This window comes from Pempheris klunzingeri, chromosome 9 (assembly GCF_042242105.1).
Source record: "Pempheris klunzingeri isolate RE-2024b chromosome 9, fPemKlu1.hap1, whole genome shotgun sequence".
NCBI lineage: Eukaryota > Metazoa > Chordata > Actinopteri > Acropomatiformes > Pempheridae > Pempheris > Pempheris klunzingeri.
The window spans coordinates 27,951,877-27,973,296 of record NC_092020.1 but is presented as its reverse complement, the minus strand read 5'-3'; the positions used below and the strand labels follow the sequence as shown (position 1 = coordinate 27,973,296).

At 42.2% G+C, this 21,420-nt stretch overlaps 1 protein-coding gene across 1 annotated transcript; it reads left to right on the top strand.

The window, feature by feature from the left end:
* The first annotated feature begins 1,702 nt into the window (after positions 1-1,702).
* On the top strand, positions 1,703-21,420 carry canx (calnexin). Its single transcript, XM_070837223.1, has 15 exons — positions 1,703-1,747; positions 9,628-9,861; positions 11,294-11,367; positions 12,986-13,044; positions 13,122-13,263; positions 13,360-13,441; positions 14,614-14,806; positions 14,899-15,088; positions 15,784-15,897; positions 15,994-16,150; positions 16,645-16,860; positions 18,670-18,789; positions 20,361-20,487; positions 20,572-20,669; positions 21,331-21,420. Exons 2-15 carry the CDS (start codon positions 9,631-9,633, stop codon positions 21,388-21,390), a joined length of 1,863 nt encoding a protein of 620 aa, XP_070693324.1. The 5' UTR covers positions 1,703-1,747; positions 9,628-9,630; the 3' UTR covers positions 21,391-21,420.

Sequence of the window (21,420 nt, the reverse complement as noted above, 5' to 3'; positions counted from 1 at the left end):
ATTTGTCCTTTTCTGGATGCAGGTTTCTTTCGGTGTTCTGGTTCAAAATGAATTTCATAGTTATGTTTTTTAATCTTTTTCTTTTTTTCGTGGGGGTTTGAGATGAGAGGTTGCAGATTTCAGTGAATGTCATCAGGTTTGATCCCAAAAAAAAAAAGATGAAATAGCAACATCAGTCTGACTTATCACACTTTGATGCATAAAAGAAAAATAAGATGACAGGAAATAAAAGTGACCCCGAGTGGCCTTAAAAAATGTGGTTTTCAAAATAAAGGCCCTGAAAATCACACAGAAAATAACAGAGTGGAGCGGCTTCAGTGAAAATGTAAAAGAGGAGGTTTGAAAAACAGCTTTCTGGTTCATCAGAGTGAATAAAAGGAACAAAAGCAGCCTGTTGTTTAGACGCAGATCACATGACTGGGAGAATTAAAGGAGTAGTCCACGTAGTTTTAACAAAAGTTTTCCAGATGACTTCAATCCAAGTAACATTTCAGTATTTTACATAGAAAGGGGCAAAAAAAAAGAATAAATAAATAGTTGACAGATGATTAAAAAACAAATTAAAGCACAGAGAAGATGTTTGGGGGTGTTGATCTGCTCAGAAAGAGAATATGAAAACATTCATGGATGTGATTCGTCCATTTTAGGAAAAATACTTCATTTATTTTCCTCCTGAGAGTAACTGAATAAATGAGGAAGGAAGAAGTACTCAGATTGTAAGTAAAAGTACCAATACAACAAAGTAAAAATACTCCTACAGTCCTACGTTCTAAATCCTGTTTAAGGAAACGTGTCAGTTGTAAAAGTACACAAGTATTTCATGAGTATCAGTAGTAATAGTGTGTAGTATTCTCAGCTACATGTAGTATGCAGTACCAGTAGTGTCAGTACAGCAGTATTCTGAATGTCCTGTAGTAATGCATTAACAGTAATAACTGTACTGCAGTATCAGTAGTAACAGTACTGCAGTATCAGTACTATCAGCACTGTCTGTACTGCAATACTACAGTAGTAACAGTACTCTTAAACTACAATAAGACTGAACATCTACTTAGTAGTTTAATAGTAATACTTTCAGCTATCAGTAAAACTAATAATGCTCAATGATAAGGCTACATGTCCTATTTATATATTCATTTATTTATGTGATATACTGACTATATATATATATATATATATATGTGTGTGTGTGTGTGTGTATATATATATATATGTATATATATGTGTGTATATATATATATATATATATATATGTGTGTGTGTGTGTGTGTGTGTGTATATATATATGTATATCTATGTGTGTATATATATATATATGTATATATGCAGATAAACCACAAAACACAAAGATGTTAGATGATAAATGTGTTAGTTCTGCTTCATATAATCTCTATATGAGGCGGTTTATTGTGATTAAAACACTTTAATCTGCCTGTTTTAGAATAAAATCCGCTTCAATCTCGGCCAGCGGGACCTTTTCATCAGACTGACTCCAGCCAATCAGCGCACACTTCCCCTCACGGCTCGACCAATCATCGCTGTCCACGAGGTTCAGCTCCAGGGGGCGGGCACATGTCCAGTTCAAACGAGATTCTCCTCCGACCAATCAGCTGTTGACAGTTGACAGGAAACGTCAAATATTCGTCCTCGTCAGCCAATCAGCGACGGCGGGAGGCGGATTCTGCCTTCCAATATCCCACGTGATCCTCCTCAGTAGTTCCCAGGCGGTCACATCGGCGAGCCGGAGGTGAGTAAAGAGACCGATAAATGTCACTTTTTACCGGGCAACACAGCGGGATTGTAGTGTTTTCTGGGAAATGTCGGTTTATTTATACTGTCCGTACACTAATTATGCAGACAATGTTTGCTTTTGGCCGTTAGAATGACGTTCCGTTTCTCCAGCATGCTGTTAGCTTTGGGCTGAGTGGCTAACTGGGGCTAATTAACTACAGGTGAATTCAGCTAGCCAGTTAGCTAGTTAGCCTGCTGCGTTGGCCTTTAGTAACACTTAATTTACTCATAATGAAATATTTAACGACAAATCCCACAAAGGCTTCTGTTTCTGTGGCTAAAACTCAGCCTGTGTGTGTTCCGTTACATTAAAAGCTGATGTTTATCCGGCCCTGCGCCCACCCTGGCTGTTGTTTCGTAAGAAGCATCGCAGAGCTAAACTATGCTATGCTAAGCTAAGCTAAGCTAAGCCAGCCGAGTCAACCGTGTCCGTAGCGGAAAAACGTTTTAGCTGTGAGGGCATCTGAAAGAGCTCAGTGAAATGATTTAAAAAACATAAATGTCAGCTTAATTTTAAAGAGGAGGCGGTGCAGCGGGCAGGCTGTAAAAAACTAATGAATGAGCGTGTGTCAGGGGTCAGCTAGCATGCTAACTCCACCAGGCTCCAGCACTGCAAACCAGAGTTTTACAACCAAAATATCCAAACACTCAACCTGATTTTAATTCTACAGGAGAGGCTAAAACGTGTGAAAATGCCACACTAAAGGTCTGGGGCTCCAACCAATGATTATTTTCAAGCGGTCAATTAGTAATCTTGATTAATCATTCACTGTTAAACGGAGGAAACGTTGTGAATATATAATAAAGTGAAGTGTGTGATGTGTTTTCAGTCAGGAACACAAAGATGTCCAGTTAAATGAGGTAAAACTGAGAAAAGCAGCAAACTGGTGAAGCTGCATCATGAGACAGTGTTGATATTTTGGTTGCTGATGCTCAATCAATCAATCAAAATGTATTTATATAGCCCTTTCCAACAGCCCAAAGTGCTTCACAGATAAAAATCAAAGGAATGATTTTAAAAACAAAACATGACTTAAAAATAGCAGTTAAATAGACAATAAAAGTAGACAGCAAGATATTTCCTGGTGTCAGCTTTTAATAGTTTCCCCTTTAAATAACATTTAATATATTTCACTGTAAACATCATGAGTTCAGTGAAGCTTTGAATCAAACTAATATGTGTTATAATAAATGAGACGCTGCTTAAATTGATGAAGCTTGTTCAGATTTTATGTAAGTGCTCATGAATAGTTAATAAAATAAATAACATCTCCCACATTTTTATTTATGACAATTAATACCTCTCTTTACACCCTCAAAATATGGCCGACTGTGTGCCTGCTGGTAACTATTGATTATTTATTGACAAATCTGTTTATATTTTTGCTGAGCATTCTGCGTCAGTAAGTGAGACGTTATAACCTCGTCAGAACCAGGCTGCTGGTAGAAAACGGGCTGTAACGAGCCCCCGTGTGGTTCCATTCAGGACTCCGCGTTGGGATCCAGTCTCGGGTGAAGCAGCCCGACTGGTTCAGCCTGCAGGTTCCTCCCAGGATGCCATGTGGCGTGTCGGACCGCCACCCGCTCTGACCTGAAGGCATTCGGACAGAAAGCGGCCCTGCAGGCGCTGCCCACCGCCCCCCCACCCCCCACATTAACCTCACATTAGTTTCTGGAGTCGAGGGGACGTTTCCAGGCACCGTACGGGTGCTGGGAATCCCTGAAAATGCTTGAATTTTAATCTGGCGTTTTCAAAGTTTGAAAGATTTTGAAGAAAGTGCTTGAATTTCTAATTGTGTTAATATAAAAAAATCACCTTGTGACTAAATGGTTCACTTTTTAGGTAAAGAGATAAAATAAGTGGGACAGAGCCCTCATACATACATTTCATTTACCACAGCGAAAAAAAAAACGTGCAGGAACCCTGAGTTTAGTTAAAGTTTTTTAATTTACAAGTTTTAAGAATTCTTACTTAAAAATCAGTAAAAGATGAACCACAATCTTCATTTAACATAAAACCAGTTGGACCACAGTCAGTACCAGATAACCAAATAAGCTAAAGAGTTAAAAGTCTGTAGATCTGCAGGTTTGATGACTTGTGATCTCATTTAACACAATAAAAAAAGCAGAGAACATTGATCCGTTTTGTTTTTAATGGATCTCAGTGAGGCCTGAAATCAGTAAATGAACTTTTTATACATGAATAAGCAGTTTAAATGTGTTTATGAGCCTCATGAAACGTCTCAACATGAAACTAAAACCTGTTTTCTGCTCAGTAACGACACATTTAATAATTCTTCTTCTGAAATTCTTAGAAAATCCATTCATTCTCCTATTTAGTCACATGAGTAGCGCTTTAGGATGAAAACGCCACATCGATTTTAACATGGTGGGATGTTTTAAACGTGAGTTAAAGGCTGAGAGCTCCTCCATGTTTATTTCTGTTTAAAGAGTAACCTGCCCGTCCTGTCCGTCCACTGTCAGGTTAACTCATGCAGCCTGATGGAGGCTCATTCTGCTGTTTAATGAAGTGAAGCTGCTCACAAGATGTGTCATTATTTTAAAAGGTTCTGGGCCCTAGCTGCATATTCTGGTGTCTAAATGTCTGGTAGGTACTAAAAGTGTTGGAATTGGTCCAGTAGATCCAGTAGGTCCACTAAAAGTGCTTGTAGGGATCCTTTCCATGATGCTGTCACACACTTAGAATAACACTCTGAGCCTGTCAGTGGATCAAACAAGCTCTTTTAGTGGACCTACTGTGATCAGGTGCAGCCTGTTGGGTGGCCGTTTCGAAGACTCGGGGTTAAAAATACCGAAGTTATCCTTTCAATATGGTCCAAACAGAAAGTCGGAGAAGAACTCAGCCAAAATTAAATGCCGAGTGTTTGGTCACTTAAACAGTAGATATTGTGACTGTCGGCTCACATTTTGGTTTAAATTAAAAAGGTTTAAATTCAGTTTATCTGTTAAACTCTGAAAAACTTAAAGCAGGTATTCAGAACTTACGTGTCTGTTTTCATTCTAGTTCAATAAAAAGGATTAATAACTAATTTTCCTGCTTGATTAGTAATTATCAAACAGAGGCACTTCTAATGTTCCTCCTTCATCCTGAAATAAAGTCTAGAATTAGTCAGAATAAATCCACATTGTGAATGAACATTGGTGCCAGTTTGTAGTAGATTAATTTAGAGATTTAGTTTTTAGATTTCAGTCTGAATAACTTTGTTTTAGACAGTCGTTTGGACTCCAGGAAGCTTCAATGGATTTTTTTTCCACTTTCTATATGTTTCATAGACTAAACACATTTGTAAAATAAATGTTTGCGGCGTCCTTACATGAATGTTTTTCCATATTCGGTGCCGCAGACACAGTCCAGTCTGTGTTTCCTGATCAAACCCAGTTAGAAACCAGAGTCGTTATCAGACGCTGAATCAGAGCAGCAGCAGATGTCCTGCAGGCTAAACGGACTTTAAGATCAGATTAACTGACTGAGTGTAACTCCAGGCCTCGGCTGCTGCTGTCAGTCTGGGCGGAGAAAAGCAACTTCAGCTGGTTTCACCGGACCGATTAAGAGAGGCTGCGGTTTTATCATCCAATCAGAGCTCCTCAAAAAGCTATTACGGCCCCGGGATGTAGGAAGACTGGTGTTGGTGTTCGTCTCTGCCATGGAGCTCCAAACTGTTATGACAGGAGGTAGTAAAGAGTTAAAGGGACAGTTCAGATTATCTGAAGGGTGGTCCTGTGAGGTCTGTCTCCATAGTCAGTGTATTACTTACTGTAGATGGCAGCCTGAGTTTGTTTCAAAGCCACCAGACTCCATTGACAAAAACATTTTTCATTTTACCTTGCAGAACACAGGAGTGGCTCATCTATGGCTGCCTCGATCAGTTCATTTATTTGTGTGACTTCAGAGCAGCCAGACTAGCATCTCTCAAAGTAATATTCGGGTATTTCTCAGTGGAGTCTGGTGTCTTTAAGACCGATGGAGGCAGCAGTAGATCAGCTGTGTTCTGTGAGATTAAATTACTGTTTATATAGATTACTGCCGGAAAGCTTCACAGGCTGATTCATTCACATCACTTGGAATGATGATGATCAATCTTATTTGGACAAAAACACACCAAGACCAGTTTGAAGAACTTTGTAAAGATCAGAAACTTCTGGGAAGTGTTGGACTGCGATTAACAAGTATTTTTATGATCTGTTTATGATTTTCTGGATTATTAATCGTATAATTGTTTTTAAATGCATTTCCCAGAGCCCATGGTGACGTCTTTAAATGTCTGAGACAGTCTAATACCCCAAAGTATTCCGTTTATAATGATATAAACTAGAAAAGACTCAAATGATTGTTTAATTATCAGAATGGCTGCAGATGAATGTTCTACTGATTGATCTGATTGATCTGCCTATTCATGTCTCAGCTTCTCCCGGTGCTCAGTTATATGTTTTAAAGGAAACCTTTCCACCACGTCGAGCCGCTGTGCAGGTTATAATGTGGCTTTGCTGCTAATTAATTCAAACGCCATGTGGGCGCCGGCCAGACCAGACGGCTTTGATGCTAAGCTAACAGCTAATGCCGGTGGTCACGCCCGCTGTGTCAGTGCGGGGCTGTTAGCCAGGCATGCTAATCCTGCTGCAGGTTAATCTGATTAGCATGGCAGTCTGTTGAGTTAACACGCTCAGCTGACGACCACAGAAGTGCAGGATCAGGTGTTATTGTCTCGTTTACAAATGGAGATGATATTCATCCGCCCGCAGCCGTCCAGAAGTCTGCTTGGGCCAGTTTTCATACCGTTAATCGTCGTATTTTCACGTTAAGGCGAGGAAAACAAAGCTGATGCCTTCTCTTAGCTGAGCGCATTAGCAGCATGTTTGGCGTTGGCTGAGATTACGCTCTGAGCAGGTAGATGTGAGCTCATCCCACCTCTGCACTGTTTCTGTCACCATAGCTGGTCTGGTGAAGCAGAACCGCATCCACACACTGATCACAGCTGCCAAGACTTTATTTGACTCCACCGACGCTCCGTCGGGACAATCGGCCGCTGCTCTACTTCAGCCGCTTCCCTCATTTAGCTAAATAAAGACCTGATGGGCTCAACAGGCTATAAAATGAATAATAAACTTTAATTTGAGCTTCGTTTGTTGTGAGAAATGTTCTGTTCAAAAGAGCTTCACATGAAACAGACATAAAAACATGATAAAGAAGCATCAATGTCACATTAGATGAAAGTAAAACCCAGAAGTTGGATAAAAAAAGGGAAAATAAAATGCGTAATATAAGAATATAAAACCCAGTTTTGTTTTTTTTAGGTAACAAAGTTTTGGAAGCTGAATGTGGATAATAAAGTAAATATTTGATATATCTGAGCTTTAGATTAGATTAGATTTTTCTATTAAAACATTAAAAAATGTCCCAAGAAAGAGATAATTAGTGTTGAAGTGAAAAATATTTTAAAAGAAAGACTTGACATATCTTACTTTTGCACAATATAAATAAAATGGATGATCTAAGTGAAACAATATTGAAGAAAATGTAAATTAAAAAATGCACAATTTAAATGACTTCTGTCCTGAAAATGGGCTTTGAGCTGCTGGTGGTCACAATAACACGGAGCCTTTTGTCTGACATCTGCAGTTCTGTTGTGTCTCATTGGATTCTGTGACTGTAAAATCAAATCAAGGTTATTGATTAAGCACGTGTGGACCTGAGGGCTGTACGGGTTAATGTCAGCAGCAAGAAAAGGGACGTCAGTAGCATAAAAGGCCCAAATGGAGCTGAGAAATAAATAAAAACTGGAGGAAATATCAAAACGTGTGCACAGATGGATAAAGAGCACGTTATACTAGAACCAGTAGGAGCCGTCTTGAGTTTATTCAGGAGAAATAAGTGGTTGTTTGTGTCGCTGTAGTGACTTTAAAAGACAGAAAGATGAAGAAGGACGAAGATGAAGGTGATTTATTTTCTTCTGTTGGTGGTTTGTTCATAAAATGTGACGTTGACGGTCGGAAAATAAACACAAGTCGACCCTGAAATGCTCCATTTAGACGTCTCAGTGGTGTGTGAACGTGCTGTTTACAGGTAAATACAGGTGTGTGTGTGTGTGTGTGTGTGTGTGTGTGTGTGTGTGTGTGTGTGTGTGTGTGTGTGTGTGTGTGTGTGTGTGTGTGTGTGTGTGTGTGTGTGTGTGTGTGTGTGTGTGTGTGTGTGTGTGTGTGTGTGTGTGTGTGTGTGTGTGTGTGTGTGTGTGTGTGTGTGTGTGTGTGTGTGTGTGTGTGTGTGTGTGTGTGTGTGTGTGTGTGTGTGTGTGTGTGTGTGTGTGTGTGTGTGTGTGTGTGTGTGTGATGAGTATCCTGCCGTCTCTACAGACTCCACAGTGTTTATGTTCACAGTAAATTTTCCGTGTGTGTTGCGATCCCACGGGGTGTAATCTCATTAAGCTTTACGGTGTCCTGTGGGTGCTGGATAGTCACCATGGCGATGGATGGGTGCCAGGGCAACGCTGGTTCACAACCGTGTGTGTGTGTGATGAAGGGACGCAGCAGGATGTTTGTCTCTGGTTCGTATGAAGAGCAGAGTCTTTAACATGCAGCAGAGTGTGACCAGATATCAACTGATAGATCGCCAATCCATCATCAATACAACTCGAGTGCGTCCTGCTGGCCGGTCGCCAGATTATAAACGTCAAAAATTTGTCCCCAGTCTGGATTGAAGCTGATTTTTTTTTTTTTTTTTTTTTTTTAATTAATCTGAAACCGTCGTCATAGCAACGAGTGCATTTTATTGACTATAGTTAATTAATTGGATCAAAACAAACGTTTTTATCAGGTGCAATAAAAAATATTGATATAAAGTGAATGAAGCAGGTTATTCTAACATTTGACCCGCTGGTGTGATTATAACAACTATAGTTTCATAATAATGACGAGGTGTCTTTAACATATTAAAACATACAGTAATGTCATTAAACTATATTATAACCAGGATTAAAATGTTTCAGCACTGAGGCGAATAAAATCAGAAAATACAAATTATAAAATAGTCACAATTAAAACAGTGTGCTGGATTTTAAAAAGGGGAGTTTTGAGAACGGGTTTAAAAGGTGTCACTGATTCTGTAAAGAAGGCAGAAAAAAAAAACATTAAAGGATTTAACTTGACATTAAAATGGGCTTTTGAGCACTGAAGCTTATTAAACTATTAACTAAAAACTGTTTGTGCAATTAAAACCTTTTTTTTTTTTTTTAAAGGATTATAATTTTTATTTTCACAGCAGCCGTAGTAGTAAATAATAGAAATGAAATAATCTAACAATAAAGTAAAATGGATTAGAATAAACAAAGTAAAAGTAAAAATAATAGTCTGATCACATATAATGGAAATATATACGTATATAATTAACTGATCAAAGGTTCAATCAATCATTGTGGTGAGATGTAAAAACAAAATGGCTGTAACAAAGCAGGAAGACACAGAAAATCAGATCTGTTGCCCCAGTGCATGCTGGGAGGGCCACCAACATTCCTACCTCACATGATCGGCACTCGGCCAATCACAGGAAAGCTGCTCACGGTTTCAACTCTCCACTAATGTTTGCCTTAGTTTCAAAATAAGAGCGTGCTGGTGTTTAAAGATGAGTTGGATCGACCGTCAGACGGCGTCCAGAGACCCGAATGTTCTCACTGAGAGCGAACACGGTTATTTTAGCCTGAAAACGGCGTGACAGCCTGAGTTTGAAGAACGGCGTCCTGGTGAGAGTAAAAACAAACATCAAGGCTAAGAGCTGGAACAGATGTGCTCACCCTCTCCTCCTCCTCCTCCTCTTCCTCTCTGCAGACTATGGATCAGAGGGTCGGGTTGTTTGTTCTTCTGGCGGCGGGCCTCCTCTGCCTCGCTTTGGCCCCTGTCTCTCGGGCTGAGGACCTGATTGAGGACAGTCTGGGTGACGACGTGGACGTGGAGGACGAACTGGATCTGGGTTTGGCTGGCGCTGAGGAGGAGGAGGAGGAGCTGGAGGGGGACATGCAGGATGAAGCTCCACCTGCTCCTAAAACTCCTCCGACACCGAAGGTAAGAGTGCAAGCGTGAAACGGTTTCTCTTCTGTGAGCAAATAGTCAGAAATGTTAGATTTGTTGGGAACTTAAAGGAGAATCCAGTGTTTTTAAACCTGGGCCCTGTTTATGCATTGACTGACAGGTGTGTAAATGGTTCACAAATGGTAAACTGGTCCAGTAGATCACCTCAGCCAGCAGCCACCAAACGGGCTGCAATGTAATCCTTTGGGACAATTTACACACCAGACTCCATTCACAAAAACAGTAATTTTATGTCACAGAACACAGGAGTTGCTGGTCTACTGTTGCCTCCATTGTTTAGTTTGTTTGTGATATTGTGTGTTAAACAAATATTGTGTTGGATCTGAACTAACCCTTTAAAACACCCAAGTCACAAAATAACACAAACACACTAACTAATGGAGGCAGCAGCAGACCAGCAGCTCCTGTGTTCTGTTCTCTAAGATCCCTGTTTTTATGAATGTAGTCTGGTGTGTGTGCAGAGAGCGATAGAACGACTGTTTGTGGTTAAACCAAAAGGATCTTCCAGGTCTCTCTGAAGGGATCAGAATAATCAGAGCCTCTATCGCTCTCTGCACACACAAACCAGACTCCATTTACCTCACAGAACAGCGGAGACCCCTTCAGTTTGTTACAAGTATTATGTTGGAGCCAAACTAACCCTTTAAAATGTTTCAGTAAGTGACGTTAAAATGTCGCAAGTCTGCACAAAACAACAATGGCATCTATTTAAAAGATCCTTTTTGGGATTTTATAAATTGAGATCAGATGATTTGAATGAAGATGGATTTTAATGACCAGCCCAAAAGTGTTGTAACAACTAAACTAGTTTTCTTCTCTTCTCTTTACTTGTTGTAAATATGCTGAAAAGCCTCTGAAGCTGAAACTGACTTCACTTAAATGTTTTTCTCCCTGATAACAGAAAAAACTGATCGGCTCTAGTTTTAATTTAATGTTTCCCATGAAGTGTTACTCATTAACCATCCAAACCAGTGTGATAACGGAGCAGTGAGCCGATCTACTGACCTCCGTCACACTGGAAACCACAAATAAAGAAAACACAACAAACTCCAGTTTGATGACGGAAACAACATCAAAGCCTTTACTGTCAGACTGAACTTTGAGCTTTAAGATCTAAACTGCTTAATTCAAAGCCAAATTACCTTTTAATAGTGAACAGCTAATTCAGAATTCTGTAAAATAGAAAGTAAAGCGGTTGGCAGGAGAACAAAGAGCCGACTGTGTGTTTTCTGTCTGAAAAGTGAGTCTCTTGAACTCCAGTTCGACCGCAGCGTTGGAAATACATGTATACATGCATTACTACAGTAGAAGAAGCCTGCATCATCAGCAGGAGTCAGATTTCAGATGAAATGTGTGTGTGTTTCTCCTTCATTAACACTCCTCCTCTCCTCCTCTGTGTTGTCAGGTGACCTACAAGGCTCCAGAGCCGATGGGGGAACATTTCATCGCCGAGTCTTTTGACCGGGGGACACTTGACGGGTGAGCACACGTTCTCCGCAGCCTGAGTGGTTAAAGCTGCCGACTTATCAAAGTGATGCTGCTTTAAAACGTTCCCTCGGTGTGTTTGGGAGACGTGAGACCTGCTGGTCTGGCTCCCGATCGCAGCCGCTTCCTCGTGTTTAGACGGCAAAAGATCTCAGACAGGAAAGATGAGCGTACGTCAGGGGCTGTAGCGACGTGCTGAGATTAAGAATAATATTTTTACCCTCAGACGGCTGCTGATGAGCCTGTTATGAACTTGTGTTTGTCGTTCTAACGTATTTGTACTTTGTGTGTGTAAGTGAATTATTTATATGAGCTTATGTTTGTATCGCTGCTCGAGGGACAAATAAATCACTTTGACCTTTTAATCGTGGCGCAAAAACTGACAACAGAAGAAGAAAAGTTTGCACGTGTTCTGATCCACTAACAGTGAATGAATATAAATCCGTTTCTGTTCTTTTCCACCATCTTGACTCGACTTTTTTTTGTTTTGTTTTTTTGACAACTTTATTGAAACATTTACAGGATACAACAAGTTTAAGACGCCGTGTGTTGGCATCCCGCGTCTGTAATTACAGGAAGACCAAAGAATCGAATACAAAGAAGTAGAAGAGAATAAAGTTAAATGAATATGTGGTAAAGCTGATGGTGGTTAGAGGGTTTAGGTTACTTTAGGTTTTTTAATATTACTAATAATCACATTGTGGATTTTTTTTTAGGACTAAATTCGTACCGTAACTTTTTGGTATCGTTTGGTAATGCATGCAGAGGAATGGACAGACTTTATACAAGCAGATATGTTAGTATTTCTGTTTGTGTTATTGATGTTTCAGTCTGGTGCTGGTGTCGGTGTGAATGTGTGGCAGCTTCTCTTCTACAGCCAGACTGTCTCATTTGGTTCTCAGCTGAGAAAGAAAGTGAAGCTCAACCTTTTCGTCTGCGTTTGTGTGTTCGACAAAGGCCAAAACAAAACTTTGTGACCGCCATTTTTAAAAATCAGAGCGTCAAGGATGTAAAACCAAAACCAGGAGCCACACCTGTAAAGAGATGGCAAAGTTGGCTCTAGTGTAAACTTCCCCGCCGTGGGACTAATAAAGGAATATCTTGTATCTTAGACGGGAACTGTGAGCCAACACCATGGGATGGGTCATGATTATCGAATAGTTTATATGACTGTCGTCTTGTTTTAAGTCGGAAACGGTAGATTCACCCGGAGCGTTGAGATGAAGTCGGGTCTCTTCTAAAGATGTGGACGCAAACTGTCTCTGGTTTTTAGTCTGATTTCATCCAGCCGATCTTCCCACCACAGGGCGTTAGGGTTATTAGCTGTGTTAGCTTAGCTGTGCTGCCGGTTCTCTCTCTCCTCTCCCCACTCTGATCGCCCCCTCCCTCTGTGGGCGGCGATCGACTTGATGTCCACTTTAATTCAAACATGTAATTCTGCCACAAATAATGTGTTTCAGCAATAAAGGTGAAAAAATAATAAAACCGTGTGTGAGTGTGTGTGTGTGCGCTAAAATTGTTCAGTATCTAATACTATTTTTGCTTGAAGTGCATGGGGGGGGGTGTCTAACCAGGTGTGCTGGTGACTGAACTACCTGTCTGTCTGTTCCAGCTGGGTGGTGTCCAGCGCCAAGAAGGAAGACACCGACGAGGACATCGCCAAGTATGACGGTAGGTTCACATCAACAACACCTGAGGATGAACACCTGATTGGATTAAGGTGACACATGATGATGATGTATTAACAGGTAAATGGGAGGTGGAGGAGATGAAGGACAGTAAGCTGCCTGGTGATAAAGGTCTGGTCCTGAAGTCTCGCGCCAAACATCACGCCATCTCAGCCCAGCTGCTGCGACCTTTCACCTTTGACAGCAAGCCCCTGATTGTCCAGTAAGAACGATCTCTGCCTCTGACATCACTCTCCTCGTGGTCGCAGGTGTCTGTCGGGCCTCTTCATCACCCTCATTCCTCTGTCTGTGTGCTCAGGTACGAGGTGAACTTCCAGGCAGGTATCGACTGCGGAGGCGCCTACGTCAAGCTGCTGAGTCAGACTCCTGAACTCGACCTGGTCAGTTTGACTCAACACACACACACACACCTGTACAGGCTGCTGTTACTGAACTTAACCGATATGTGATTGTTTGGGCTTCATTCAGTCTCTTGGAGGATGCATGGTATCGGTTTCCTCAGTCTGCAGCCACCAAACACACCAGACTCCATTCACAAAAACAGTAATTTTACCCCTCAGAGGACAGGAGTTGCTGGTCTACTGCAGCCTCAAAATTAATCAATCCCTTCTTGATAAACATCTTTAGTTCTTAGTAGTGTTACAGAAATGGTGTGTTGGATCCAAACTAACCCTTTAAAACACAAGAACACAGACTAACTGGAGGCAGCAGCAGAGCAGCAGCTCCTGTGTCCTGTTCTCTAAAATCCCTGTTTTAGTGAATGTAGTCTGGTGTGTGTGCTGTTTGTGGTTAAACCAAAAGGATCTTCCAGGTCTCTCTCTGTAGGGATCCTTTCCATGATGCTGTCACACACTTAGAATAACACTCTGAGCCTGTCAGTGGATCAAACAAGCTCTTTTAGTGGACCTACTGTGATCAGGTGCAGTTGTCCCAAAGGATCACGTTGCAGCCATTGCAGCCCGTTTGGTGGCTGCTGGCTGAGGTGATCTACTGGACCAGTTCCAACACTTTTACTACCTACCAGTCACTCACACACCAAAAAATGCAGTACAATAAAAGGCCCAGGTTTAAAAATAGATGAAGTATCCTTTGATTTGTTCTCTAAGACAAAAGACAAAATAAGTTGCAATTTGGAAACTTAACAAGAAGAAGGGGAAAGATTCCTCTCCAGAGATGTAATATTTTATGGCCCTGAATCTGCAGTATGTTGTACTGTTTCCCAGCTGTGTGTAGCTTCAGTCCACCAACAGCACATTCAGAGCGTGTTCACACTTTGTCAAGATAACCGTTCTCATTAGGATCACAGCTAGAGCTTTAAATTACAAGTTAGCATCTTTTAAAGTGGACCGTAGTTTCATACTTGGTGCTCATCTGTACGGAGAGAGTGCTCCACCTAACCCTAACCCTTCCTCTCAGTGATCCCTCCTCTTCCTCACACTGGACTGTTGGTGTTGGGGTCAATTTTTACACACTTTGATATCTGAGTTGGAGGTAATGAATGAATAAACGGACACTAAACGTGGTCTCTGTGTGTGTGTGTGTGTGTGTTCAGGACCAGTTTGTGGATAAAACTCCGTACACCATCATGTTCGGACCCGACAAATGTGGAGAGGATTACAAGCTGCACTTCATCTTCAGACACAAGAACCCCAAAACTGGAGAGTACGAAGAGAAACACTCCAAGAAGCCCGACGCCGACCTGAGGACGTACTTCACCGACAAGAAAACACACCTTTACACACTTGGTAAGACACACACACACCTGTACATGCTGGGTGAGACATACGCATTACTGATGGTCCAGGTATGTAACCCACCTGTCCCGCCCCCCCTCCAGTGCTGAACCCTGACAACACCTTTGAGGTCCTTGTGGACCAGATGGTGGTGAACAGCGGCAGCCTGCTGACGGACATGACCCCCGCTGTGAACCCCCCCGCTGAGATCGAGGACCCCGACGACAACAAGCCAGAGGACTGGGACGAGAGGCCCAAGATCCAGGATCCCACCGCCACCAAGCCCGAGGACTGGTCAGTACGCACAGCTGGTTACCACGGAAACCAGGAAAACATAACAATACGACTATTGAGTTTTTTTGACGTGACGTCACACAAAATATAAGATTTCTTCTATTTCTAATATGGTAATGAGTTAACTATCACTGAATTTAGAGGGCAACTGTAACACCAGACTCCATTGACAAAAGCTACTATTTTACCTTGAAGTACACAGGAGCTGCTGCCTCGATTTGTTTGTGTTTTTGTCTGTTACACCAATATTGTGGTGGATCAGAACAAACCCTGTAAAAACACCCGCAACACAAACACACTGACTGATTGAGGCAGCAGCAGACCAGCAGCTCCTGTGTCCTGTTCTCTAAAATCCCTGTTTTAGTGAATGTAGTCTGGTGTGTGTGCTGTTTGTGGTTAAACCAAAAGGATCTTCCAGGTCTCTCTCTGTAGGGATCCTTTCCATGATGCTGTCACACACTTAGAATAACACTCTGAGCCTGTCAGTGGATCAAACAAGCTCTTTTAGTGGACCTACTGTGATCAGGTGCATATTCTGGTGTGTAAACAGTCATTTAGACACCAGAATATGAACAAACAGCCCAGGTTTAAAAATACCCTATTAAGTACTGATGAAAGAACAGGACATTTGTAGTCACATGTTTGATTGACATCAGTCTGAGACAGTCTGACATCAGTCTTCTGTGTGTTTGCAGGGATGAGGATGCTCCTGCTCAGGTTCCAGATGAAGATGCAGTGAAACCAGACGGCTGGTTGGACGACGAGCCGGAGTACATCGGAGACCCCGACGCCGTCAAACCTGAAGACTGGTGAGTTCTGAGTCCACACTGATCGGCTGATGATTAGATTATAGATAACTCCTCTGATCACTCACACTCCCTCTCTCCGGACTTCCTGCCCATCAGGGACGAGGACATGGACGGTGAATGGGAGGCTCCTCAGATCCCCAACCCCGCCTGCGAGGCCGCCCCCGGCTGCGGCACCTGGAAACGGCCGATGGCTGACAACCCCAACTACAAGGGCAAGTGGAAGCCGCCCATGATTGACAACCCCAACTACCAGGTGAGTCTGGCTCCACACAGGAGTCTGATTGGATGGAAGTCAATGATAAAATGAGCCGACTTCTCTCCTGATTTATCAGCTCAGTGAACATTTTCCTGTTGAGTTTCTGCTCTCAGTCTCTAGTTTACAGTCTTCTTCAGCACAGTGATTGGCTGGTTAAGTGCGAGTTAACCGTTTGGTTACAAAGGGACCAGCACTCAGATACTTTTTCAAAAAAAATATAGAAACTGAAGATGAAATCCTCAAGTTAAAGACCAAACTTATTCATTTATAATTAAATAATATCACCTGCTGCAGCTTTAATATCACAGTTAATTTGAATTAAAGCTAACCATGCTAACCAGCTAACTAGCTTCACCTTCTTATCCTAATATGGTCATTGATGGCGCCGGTCAAACTGTCAACGTTTGGTGCTCCTCAAACCAACGGGTGACGTCACGGTGGCCACGTTGATGAACCCCTTAAAGGTCTTATAAACGGGTTTGTGCTCGCAGGGCGTCTGGAAGCCGAGGAAGATCCCCAACCCGGCGTTCTTCGAGGACCTGCACCCGTTCAAGATGACTCCGTTCAGCGCCGTGGGGCTCGAGCTCTGGTCCATGACCTCCGACATCTTCTTCGACAACTTCTTCATCACCGACGACCGCAACACCGCCGACCGCTGGGCCACCGACGGCTGGGGGCTGAAGAAGGCCGCAGAGGGCGCCGCTGAGGTGGGTGCAGGGTCACATTAGACGATCGTCTGTCTGAGGAGCCTTAGAATAAAACTTTATTGTCATTTTACAACACAGACGCAGCCCCGTCAACACCATACAGACAAACAGATCAATACTTTAAAATTTTTTAAATTAGAGTAAAATATAATCAACAAAATGGAACAATGAACATTCAAGTGGCAAAAAGGAAGAAATAAAGGAAAACTAAACGTCTTGGTTTGAATCCTGGACGTGGGAATCTAATCTAAGATTTGAAAAATAGAAATTAATAAATGTTTTTATTGAACCAGTTATCTCTATAATATATCTTATATTTTCTCCTAATTTAAAACCACTACTTTCCTGATGGAAAGCGTCTCAAAATGTTTAATGAGAGCTTCTTTATTTCCGTATGCTGTGTTTTTGTGTGTGTGTGTGGTTTGAACCTCGGTGACCTCTGTGGTGATGTAATCCTCTGGAGGTGGCGGCGTCTCTCGTGCGAGACAGAAATAGATGATGTGGAGTTCACTGGAGTCCTAATAAGAGTCTCGTTTGCGTCCACTGATGCCAACAGGTGCTGCGTTCAGGGACGCCTAGTTCAGATTATCTGAAGTGTGGCTCCACAGTCGGCGTATCACCATCAGTAGATGGCGGTCAGTGCGCCCTAGTTTGGAGAAGCAGGCCGGCACAGACGCCAAGTTAACGTACTTATCTGGACAGGGACAGCAGGAAAATAGATCTTAACCCCCCAAAGAAGAAAAAATCAACATCAGTTTAAGTGTTTGTTGTATTTAGAGTATTTTCATCACTCAACATTGCAGACTTGAAGCCATTAAATCACTATCCTCTGAGCTACCAGACTACATCGACAAAAACAGTAATTCTACCTTACGGAGGCAGTAGTAGACCAGCTACTCCTGTGCTCTGTCAGTTAGTTTGTTCGTGTTATTGTGTGACTTTGGTGTTTAAACATGTTAGTTTGGAACCAAACTAACATGTTTAAACACCAAAGTCACAGCAACTAGACCAGCAACTCCTTTTGTTCTGTGAGGTAAAAATACAGTTTTTTGTCAATTAAGTCTGGTGGCTTTGGAGAGAGAGCTGCAACATCTTCGTGTCATGTCATCAGGTTTGGAGACTACAGGTGTGTAACACACAGCTTGTGTTAGAAAAAGTAGGTGTGAAAGTTTGAAAGACTTGGCGCTTTACCAGGCAAACAGGTTCCCATTGCATTATGGGAAATGTGGTCTAATTCTTTTGATATTGGCAGCTGTAGCCTGATGTTGGCAGGACAGAACAGCAATAACTGTCCTGGAGACTCAGTGAGGTAAACGGGTGTCGGTAGGACCCTCTGACCACTGGGGGGGGGGTCACTGAGGGACCCTCTGACCACTGGGGGGGTCACTGAGGGACCTTATTGATCAGCTGGAGGATGAAGGGACGTGACTGAAGGTGGATCACATCCATCTCTTCATGTCTCTGCTCTCTGAGTGGACGGAGATCAGCTGACGCTCAGTCTGCAGCTCAGCTACTGACTCAGTTGGTTTTGTAAAGCTGTTTTAAATTAAAGTCTACTGCGAGCGTTTACCCCCAGAAAGGGGCGGGGACGAGTCGCACGGCAAAGTTGTGCTGATGTGATCTATATTAAAGGGTCTGTTCACCCAGATTAAAGATATAAGGCTTCTTCCCTCCTCTGTGCATCGAGTTTATTTCTAAAAGGCTGTTTTAATTGCATCCTTTCTACTCAAATATTTCCTTTGCTGTGTGTGTGTTCATGTATGATTTCCCTGTTTTGTGTATTTGCTGATGTGGTGTGTGTTGTTGCAGCCCGGTCTGGCAACCCAGATGCTGAATGCTGCAGAGGAGCGTCCGTGGCTGTGGGTCGTCTACGTCCTCACGGTGGCTTTACCCCTCGTCCTCATCATCGTCTTCTGCTGCACCGGCAAGGTAAAACACACACACACACACACACACACAGTACTGTTAGCTGGATCTTTGTACCTGGAGGGAGCTGCGGTGAGGAGGAGATCTGGTTGATCCCTGGATTGTGCTGTAACCCCCCTGATGTCCCAGTCTGGTGTGTGTGACTGTCCACAGAGGTCTTCAGGATCAGCTCAGGGTCAGTTGAGTCTCAACAGCTTACAGGAAGATTTTAAGGAGGCCGGACACCCAAACCGCCCCCCCACCGCCTCTTCGGGCCCGGTGACTGACGCTGCCGCTGTTAGAGTAGCTTCGAGTGTTTGTCTCTGTGCTGCTGGTGCCAGCTGTTTTTCCGTGTCTGTGGCTCTGTAGCGTAGACGGGAATCTGTGTCTTACCTGTCCTTCTGTTCGCTTGTTTAGCCACATACTTTATTTATTATCATTTAAAGGGTAATTCTGGGATTTTTTTAAACCATATTTATGCACATTATCGTGGTTGAGTGGATCATCTCTGCTGGCAGCCATGAAACTGGCTGCACTGTATTCTGCACCTGATCACAGTAGGTCCACTAAAAGAGCTTGTTTGATCCACTGACAGGCTCAGAGTGTTATTCTAAGTGTGTGACAGCATCATGGAAAGGATCCCTACAGAGAGAGACCTGGAAGATCCTTTTGGTTTAACCACAAACAGCACACACACCAGACTACATTCATAAAAACAGTGATTTTGGCTCACAGGACACAGGAGCTGCTGGTCTACTGCTGCCTCCATCAGTTAGTCTGTGTTCTTGTGTTTTAAAGGGTTAGTTTCGATCCAACACACCATTTCTGTAACACTAAGATCTAAAGATGTTTATCAAGAAGGGATTGATTAATTTTGAGGCTGCAGTAGGCCAGCAACTCCTGTCTTCTGAGGGGTAAAATTACTGTTTTTGTGAATGGAGTCTGGTGCGTTTGGTGGCTGTGTGACAGCATTATGGAAAGGATCCCTACAGAGAGAGACCTGGAAGATCCTTTTGGTTTAACCACAAACAGCCGTTACATCGCTCTCTGCACACACACCAGACTACATTCATAAAAACAGTGATTTTAGCTCACAGGACACAGGAGCTGCTGCTCTGCTGCTGCCTCAATCAGTCGGTGTTATTGTGTGACTTGGGTGTTTGACAGGGTTAGTTTGGCTCCAACACAATATTTGTATAACACAAACATGGTAACAAATAATATTGTTGAGTCGTCGGCATCAAATAAGGGCACCAAATGTGGAATAATCGCTTTATAATATATAAACAAAACTACACAGCATTTCCTTGCTGGATTATAAGAACAAGTTTCAGCTCATTTTTGTGGCTGAATGGTGCTCTACACATCAGGGTTTACAGAGATATTATTAAAAGTCGGACAGTAAATTTAACATCTTCAGTCTGTTTGAGTGAGAAAACGTTCATTCAGTGCTGTAGAATCTGCTTGTGTTGGTTTGTAATCGGTAATTGATAAGTAATCGATCAGTTGGTCTTAAACAGATGAACTAACGGGAGCTCAGGCCTTAACTCTGTCTGTACTCACGTCTGAATCTGTGTCTCTGTTTGGTTCTGCAGAAGAAGAGCCCAGTGACGCCGGCGGCCGAGTACAAGAAGACGGACGAACCTCAGCCCGACGTGAAGGAGGAAGAAGAGGAGGAGGAGGAGGAGGAGGAGGAAGAGGAGGAAGAGAAGAGCAGTCCAGGTTGATGCCCAGTGTGATTTTCCTCTGCGGTGTCCTGCTGTCTGTCACTGCCGGACTGATTTAAATCGTTGTTTTTGTTTTCAGCTGCAGAAGAAAAGAGTGAAGAGGAAACTCCTGCAGAGAAAGAGGAAGAAGAGAAGGAGGAAGACAAGGAGGAAGAGAAGGAGGCGACAGCTGAGGAGGTGAGGAGACGACTCCTTTTTTTTTTAATCCCTGGAATGGACGACGTTCAGGACCAAAAGTCTGAGGTTTCTGAAGTCTGATATGAATGAAGTAGGAAGGATTTAATATTTAGAGAAAAAACTATTTAGTATGAAACACTTTGATATTCTGTGACTTCATTGTCAGAATTTCTGAATGTTTTTTCTTGTACATTCACCATTTTTCAGAAAATATCCAGGGTTATTTCTTAAAATGTTAATATTTTATTAGCAGAAATGAGCAGTAAGCTGATTTTTATTGAAGTTTTGAGCACAAACATGGATCAGCAGTGTCATTTCAATGCCTAATTTCCTGGTAATATACAATTAATACCAATACACGTGGAGAGAAAGAAAATGGTAATAGTGATAATAAAAAAAAAAAAGTAAAAGTATTTCAAAATGTATAAATAACAATAATTATTATGAGAAATAAATAACTAGAAATATAAATAAAGATGAAAATGAAATAGAATAGTGATACCAAAAAGTCAAAATGAATAAATTAAAACAAAATAAAGAGGTTGGAGTTTCTCTTTAAAATTACAACTTAGATTATTTTTAGTTTTTATTGATCAATAAATTGAACTTTGGAATCCCTTTTTTTATTATTAGTTACTTTCATTTCTGTTTTCCTCCCCAGAAGTTGGAGGACGACGTTCTGCGGAGATCTCCCAGGAACAGGAAGGTCAGAAGGGACTGATATCTCTGACCCCCCCCCCACCCCCCACCC